Source organism: Gymnodraco acuticeps, unplaced genomic scaffold (genome assembly GCF_902827175.1).
Source record: "Gymnodraco acuticeps unplaced genomic scaffold, fGymAcu1.1, whole genome shotgun sequence".
Taxonomy (NCBI): Eukaryota; Metazoa; Chordata; class Actinopteri; order Perciformes; family Bathydraconidae; genus Gymnodraco; species Gymnodraco acuticeps.
In genome coordinates, this window is record NW_022990961.1 from 42501 (window position 1) to 49930 (window position 7430).

The following is a 7430-nucleotide window of genomic DNA, read 5'->3' on the forward strand; positions in this document are numbered from 1 at the left end:
TTACCAAGATTCCCACATGCTTCGGGAAGAAACAGCACAGCAAATAAACACATCAAACTATCTGAAACCATTTGATGCAAAGACATTTGTTAATTAAACTTTTTTGTTGGCAGGAAAAGCTGCTCAGGTACACACAGCCTACCGTATGTTTGTCCAAAATGACGGGTGAAATTATTGCACTTTTCTGAACATAATGGGCTCTTAACAGTCCTAAACAGACTTTCAGTGAGTATGTTGTCCTTCAGTGCACCACGTTAAACGCCTAACGCTTCCACAGAAACATTTGCAGGTAAAAACTGAGCAACTTTCTTGATAGAAAAGCAGAGGGAGGGTGAACATTTGTTGGAATACCTTGGAGGTTAAACGAGATAAGTTCACGTGAAGCCACCAATATAGGTTTTGTGTAAACCGAGCGCGATCACGACCAAAACATGTTGCTCTGAAACGCTCGGAAAGTGTACAATTCCGTGTGTAGTTTCTCCACAGACGTCGTAAAAGCAGCTACTATGTGTTAAGTGAATTCACTGTGTGAAAACATTACAGTTACTACAACCAAAGATGTTCTATGTCCATAGTTCCCACAGCTGGATTTAAACCGTGACTTGTAAAATCGGAGCTTGAGACGAGTCCATGAATGCAGCACGGCCCTCTAGTGGTTAGAAGCGGAACTACAACCACGGCTACGCGCTGGGACTGGTCCTTTCGCAGCCATTTTCTGTCCAACCAAACAGCCGTCTGAGGAAGGTAACCAACCAGGGCTTCATTGCAGGTTTGTGTCTCTCTCCGGCCAATGATTGCTAACCGATTTCTCGTTAGCTTCGAATGGAAATGTCCGTCTCTGTCTGATTTTTTTTAATTTGTTGTCTGAGTGAATGAGGGCTGCTCATCAGGAGGAAGTTTCAACTTTAAAAACAATTTAACATTTCGGCCGAGGCCACGTCTTCTTGCTCCAAAAGAAACAAAGAAAAACAGGCCGTCCGTTTCTGCAGGCGTTAGATTCACAAGGAAAATGTGTTCAAGGGACACTATGTATCTGAATATGTTAACTTCAGAAGGTAACAGCCTTTCTTTATTATGCTGGGCTCATTATTTTTGTTATATTAAACCAGCAAATGGGCTAACTATCTGGCTCCATTCGTTGGTTGACACTGTTAGCATTATGCTAGTTAGCATTCGAAAGCTAAACACAGATCCATGTATGTAGCATGTTGCTAAATTAAAGCTAACTGGCCTTGCCGCGCTTAACTAGGAGGTTTTACAATTCAGTTAAAATGCTAACTGTGCTTCACAATACCAGTTTTACAAGAAATATATCCATCTGAGAACCGAGTTTAGTGTGAAAATTCAGCCAAAATTACAAGACATATTATGCTTATAGATGGATAATAATACAAGAATACATTCAGCGTTATTTTAATAATAATAAGTAATTGATCTGAAGAGTAAAAGGAGATGAATGTGAACACAATGTCCACTGCAGACAAGTCAATGGGTCTCAGGAGAATGTATTCCCCCAGGCCAGAAAACACACATTTCATCATATTAAACTGCGTGTATTGTGAAGGGGGAGGGGGGTGTTTTGGCAGCATTCCTTATAAACCTTTGTAAATATAATCCCAACGAGGCCACACATAGTTTCTGTCTCTAAAATAGCAATATATGGTGTTTTTTCCCCCAACATCTGGAACAATACCAGACCTGATTGTGGTCCAAGTCAGTGAGCTAATGCATTGAGACAAAGCAGAACACACACCTGCTTCATTTCTATTCACAATTTTCATTGGGGTTTATTTTACATTTGTTTTATGTCTTGTATATATGTATATTGCTTTGTTTGAGGAACCTGTGACCCAAGTTTGTCTACTACACTGTAGCTATGTATATGACATTAATAATACATTAGTTATATAGCACTTTTCCTGGGGCTCAAAGCGCTTCACAAGCAAGTAAAGAACTACAAAATCAGATCAATAAAGCCTTTGAATCTTCTAACATGATCTTTTAATTAAACTTAAATAAGATTTGAAGTGACACTTAACAAGTTCCTACATGTTACGTCATTAATAACAAGTAATAGACTGAACACTCAGAAGTCCTAAGTGTATGACTTTGTGTTCAATCTGGAAACCCCCTTTTGTCTATCGTTTTGAAGATTCACACTTTTCTTTTAGCTTGAAAACACTATTACCATTTGATATGCATTGAAATCATCTGCTCGTTGGTGCGGTTCCATGAAGTGAATGTGAGATGCTTGCTTTAGACTTTGCACCTATATTGCTATAACTCCAGATGATAAGGTGTGTGTTTGTGTTGCAGATGGACGGGGACAACTCAACCACCGACGCCTCCCAGCTGGGCATCACTGGAGAGTACATGGCCTCCGGTCACTACGTCCTCCAGTCCCAGGAGGGTGAGTGTATGTCATCAGAACGCTACCATCAGTGTTGTGTTTCAGCTCCGGTCCCAAACAGCTGATTCTAACTCTGTTTGTTTCATGGGTGTAGACGATGGAGAGGAGAATATGAACGACCATGACGACAGTGGCATTAAAGAGAACTTCAGGGAGCAGGACATCTACCTCCCCATCGCCAACGTGGCTCGCATCATGAAGAACGCCGTCCCTCAGACCGGAAAGGTTAGTAAAGAGGGAATAATCCAAATGTTCAAGCTGTTAGATGAAGTTCAACAATAGCAACATATAAAGCAAGTCATTATATATACATAAGTATGTGAGGGATGGAATATGAAACTGAATATGTCAAATGCACGGTGTGATTTCAAGTCCAAGAGAAGCGAATGGAGCAAAGAGTTCTCCTGCTGTGCCTTTGGTAAATATCTGTTTCCTGTTTCCCACAGATTGCAAAAGACGCAAAGGAGTGTGTGCAGGAGTGTGTGAGCGAGTTCATCAGCTTCATCACGTCGGAGGCGAGCGAGCGCTGCCACCAGGAGAAGAGGAAGACCATCAACGGAGAGGACATCCTGTTCGCCATGTCCACGCTGGGCTTCGACATGTACGTGGAGCCGCTGAAGCTCTACCTGCAGAAGTTCAGAGAGGTGAGACACGCAATACAAAGGGGCTTTATTGGCACGACCACATTGCAAGCATAGTATCGCCAAAGCATTCCGCACAAGGCGTTTATATCTATAACAGAACAAAGACGAAAAGAAACATAAATGTCAACAATACATGTGGCTCAACAGCAAAACATACTGGGTGTTTCTCAATGTCGAGGAAGGATGCTCCAGAGCCACTATTTCAAGCATACTACGTCATTGAGTGCCGCCGAAGGACTGTTCCAATGTCCAGCATACTTGGAATTCTACCGAGCCCGGCGTACTTCGTTTGGAGAAATGTTGAGGCTGCACATGTGTAGACTTAAAATCCCCACAACCTTTTTTGGACCCCAACCTCCAGATTGATATTCTGGGCTCTCTCAATGAAAACATCCTCCCCTCTGTCATGAACCTTGGAGTGACCTTCACTAGCACTTTTACATTTGATAAGCAGGTCAGCACCGTAGTCAAATCCTGCTTTTTTTAAATACGACTATTGGCTAAGACCAAGTCGTTTTTATCTTTTAAAGACCTAGAAAGGGTTATTAACGCCTTTGTTACCTCGAGACTGGATCACTGCAACGCTCTGTGTGTGGGTATGGACCAGGCCTCAATTAGACGCCTGCAGCTAGTGCAGAACGCAGCTGCACGTCTTCTGACTGGCCACAAAAATCACCCCAATTCTGGCCTCATTGCACTGGCTTCCAATTCGGTTCAGAATTGATTTTAAACTCCTTTTATTTGTTTTCAAAGCCCTAAATGGGCTGGCTCCGGCCTATATAGCCGAACTCCTCCAGCGCTACACCCCAGCCAGAGCTTTAAGGTCTGCTGACCAGCTGCTGCTGGTAGTGCCCAAGACCAGGCTCAAAACCCGAGGGCACCGAGCCTTCGCAGCAGCGGGCCCCAGGCTCTGGAACACTCTGCCCCTCCATGTGAGGTCGGCCCAGACACTAGGGGTTTTTAAATCCTCACTAAAGACTCACTTCTTCTCTCTGGCCTTCTAGTCAGAGCGGAGCACGACTCCTGACTATTCGCTGTGTTTTTGTTTTTTATATCTCTGTTGTAAATGATTGTCTTTTATTGTGATTGCAGTAAAGTGTTTTTATTACATGTACAGCACTTTGGCTCGACCAAAAATCACTTTTAAATGTGCTTTATAAATAAAACTAGATTTGATTTGATTGCTGGGAAACTGTTAAAGTGCCGTTTGTCATCATTTCTAATGAAGCAGTTTTTTATCATATTCTAACAAATAGCATTTTCTGCTGATGGCAACGATTCAACATGTGACTGCAAAGGACATAGAATCAGTATAGTCGCATCACATTATGTTTATCCGATGCTTTAATGCAAAGCGACTTATGATAAACATGTTGACGCCACGTTGCTGTTTAGTTCCAGATGTGCTCACATGTGTTCTCTTTCAGGCCATGAAGGGGGAGAAGGGGATTCCTGGAGTTTCTGTGGGAGAGAACCTGGGAGAAGATCTCACGGACGAAAGCTTCTGTGAGTATAAACGGTCCAAATGTATTTCTTTGACTTAGTGATTTTGTGTTATGCCGTTGAAGATCAGTCTCAATAAAACACACATTTCTGCCCTCATCAGCAAATCCCATGCCAGCGGGGATTATCACAGCAGACGGTCAGCAGCAGAACGTCATGGTGTACACCACTTCATATCAACAGGTACAAACTTACATTGAGGAATTCCCCTTTTATTCAGTAAAAAGATGCATTTGGGAAGTTAATGCTCTGTGAGGAAGTCAAACTTTATTTATATAAAGGGGTGCGCATAACTTTTAATGGCGCATTTCCACTGCAGGGCCTCGCTCGGCTTAGTGCGGTATAGTTAGGCCTTGGTAGGCCAGGCTCACTTTATGCTGCGTTTCCATTACACTTTAGGAACTGAGGCAGTAACTATAGTAACGCAGTGTAGGCGGAGCCGTGACGTCATCTTCAATGCGAAACACAAAACCAACATCAGCCGTTAGCTGTTAGCCCTCAGAGCTCACAGCTCCTCATATCTGTTCAGAAACTAGACAGAAGTTAAACAAGTACAAACCACAGACTGTCTGTGTCATGGTGAATACAGTCGCTGCTTTATTTATGTCTGTAGGCCGTTGTTGTGAGTGTGGACGGTCGGAGCATATACAACGTTAGCTTAGCCGATCTCCATTCAGAAAACACGCATTTTAAAAGGTTTTCGCCTGTCGTCTTGTAGGGCTGCTCGATTATGGCAAAAATCATAATCTCGATTATAACAATAATTGAAATCATGATTTTTAAAAACGGTTATCCATTTACTTTGAAAACATCCATTTATTGAAGAAAAAAAATTGAACAGTATGTTTTTAACAGTTGATTACCCTGAACTTTAAGTTTAATTCAACTGAAAAACCAATACAATTTTTTTTTTAAATAAATAAATAATCGTTTTATTTCGATTATGTTGTTTTCATAATCGTTGCAAGCCAAAATCGTAATTGCGATTAAAATACGATTAATTGAGCAGCCCTGCCGTCTGTCTGCAGACTTGTCAAAGCATTAATTCATGGTTTTTACTAACCGGTATCAGTATGTTGTTACTTCGGCATCATTTTGAAACGTGTATTACAATTAAATCACGGTACAATATGTTCATTGTGTTGTAGTTGCCAGCGATTCTCCCACTAGCTTAGCATACTCAGCCCGGTTGTTGGCCCGGAAAGAACCTCGATTTTGGAAAGCCAGAAAACTATGAAAAGGTACCCGCTAGCCGGAACTACGCCGAGTGGAAACGCAACCAAAAACGGGCCGGTTAAACGCTTAAACCGCGCTGTGGTGGAAATGCGCCATTAGTGAGTTACTCAAATGAGTACCAGGAGACAATGTTTGGTACCAGGGATGCCCACGCAAGGTTATGTGTTCAGCCCCTCTGTTTCGCGAACGTCGACCGGTGGGGGTTTGGGTATTGAACGTCGGTGGGCGGTAGTGGAGCACGCGTGTGGAACTCGACGGTAACAGCAGCCCCGTCTGTGCGCGCGGCGACCGGCTCTGTCGTCCAGTGGAAATGCTTCACAAGTCCGCCGGTACGCAAATGCGCTTAGTGAGACAAGTGACGGTACGCATTTCAGATGTTACCAGTTATGGGCACCCCTGTTTATATAGCACCCTTCTCAACACGTTATTCAGTAAATGAATAATTATCACGATGTGTTTAAACAAATCTAGTTGTTTGAAGATGTTTTCACAACATCAAAAATATATATTGAAGAGGGAATTAGCGCCTAGCGGCTTATATACATAATAATTAGAACTACTATTAATACTTTAATCAATCATTTCACTTTTTTTATGTATATATTTCAGTTTTATTTTCTATTTTAAGAGGTTTACATACTGCTGTGATGAAAACATTCCCAAATTGGGATTAATACAGTATATCTTCTCTAATAATTTAACATGAGAATACAATTTAAAAGGGTTACGGTCAGATTTAAGTTTTATTTATGACTGTGGTGAAAAGATTTAAGTATTCTGGATCTTTGGACACCAGTTTCTTAAAGAAAACAACATTTCGAGTTGGATTTGTTGCTTGTTAGAGTTTCTTCACCGATCTGTACGATAAATACGTCTCTAAATAACTCCTAACGTAACTTTGTGTCCGTGTTGCAGATTCCCACCGTACAACAGATCCAGTTTTCATGACGAGGCCTCGACCCGAACGCAGCGGCTCCTGGTGACCTCTGACCCCCCCACAGGGTGAAGGTCATCAGGCGGACAGGGGGAGGATGTACAGAGAAATCACTACCTGTTCAGTAGAAAGTGTAGTTCCTAGTTGTGAGGTACCAGATGTGTTGGATTGCATTCAAACCAGCTGGGAAATGTGAGGCTTTATTTTAAAGGCTAGTGTTGTTATTATTACATGATTTAGTGGTCAAATGATTTGTGTGTTAATGTGTTTGCTTTGTATGCATTCATTTCATCTAGGGAGGGGGGGGATATTGGGAATTGAATTGTTGTCTTGGATGTTTATTTTCGAACAGCTTCTCGAGAGGGCACGTTGTTACTGTCACATCAGATCATGCAGCTCTTTTGTAAGTTAACACGATTTACCATGTGCATTAATGTGATGTCAATCCTTTGAATAAAAATTCAAAAGCCGATCATATCTCCTCTATTTTTATTGCTTAAAACAGTCCAAGTTGTACAAAGCTTTCCTCTCTGTCCTCATCATGTGGTCAGCTTCTTCCTGTACTCCTCCATGAACGGCTGGACCGTCTTCCAGAGCTGAGGGCAGAAAACAAAGTCGTTATAACAAGAAGTCATTACAGCTCTTCAGTGAAATGTTGGGTGTGTTTGGGGACAGACTTGCCTTCTGCTGTCTGATGAGAGTG

General features: G+C 42.0%; 2 protein-coding genes across 6 annotated transcripts in view; one reads left to right on the top strand and one right to left on the bottom strand.

Moving 5' to 3' along the window:
- Window positions 1-383, bottom strand: part of LOC117558784 (thioredoxin reductase 1, cytoplasmic-like) — a 19315-nt gene extending 18932 nt beyond the window's left edge. Inside the window, exon 1 of the mRNA XM_034235170.1 lies at window positions 143-383. The gene's annotated coding sequence lies outside the window, so the exon portion shown is untranslated. The remainder of the gene's footprint in view (window positions 1-142) is intronic.
- A 274-nt stretch (window positions 384-657) lies between these two features.
- Window positions 658-7199, top strand: LOC117558786 (nuclear transcription factor Y subunit beta-like). 5 transcript variants are annotated; one of them, XM_034235171.1, is made up of 7 exons: window positions 658-769; window positions 2317-2416; window positions 2505-2635; window positions 2857-3054; window positions 4482-4560; window positions 4661-4740; window positions 6709-7199. In XM_034235171.1, the coding sequence occupies exons 2-7, from the start codon at window positions 2317-2319 to the stop codon at window positions 6739-6741; spliced, it is 621 nt and encodes a 206-aa protein (XP_034091062.1). In that variant the 5' UTR covers window positions 658-769; the 3' UTR covers window positions 6742-7199. The 5 variants fall into 5 exon arrangements, with proteins under 5 accessions (XP_034091062.1, XP_034091064.1, XP_034091067.1 ...); XM_034235173.1 differs by having other exon boundaries at window positions 2317-2410; XM_034235176.1 differs by having other exon boundaries at window positions 725-744; window positions 2317-2410.
- Window positions 7200-7430: the final 231 nt, after the last annotated feature.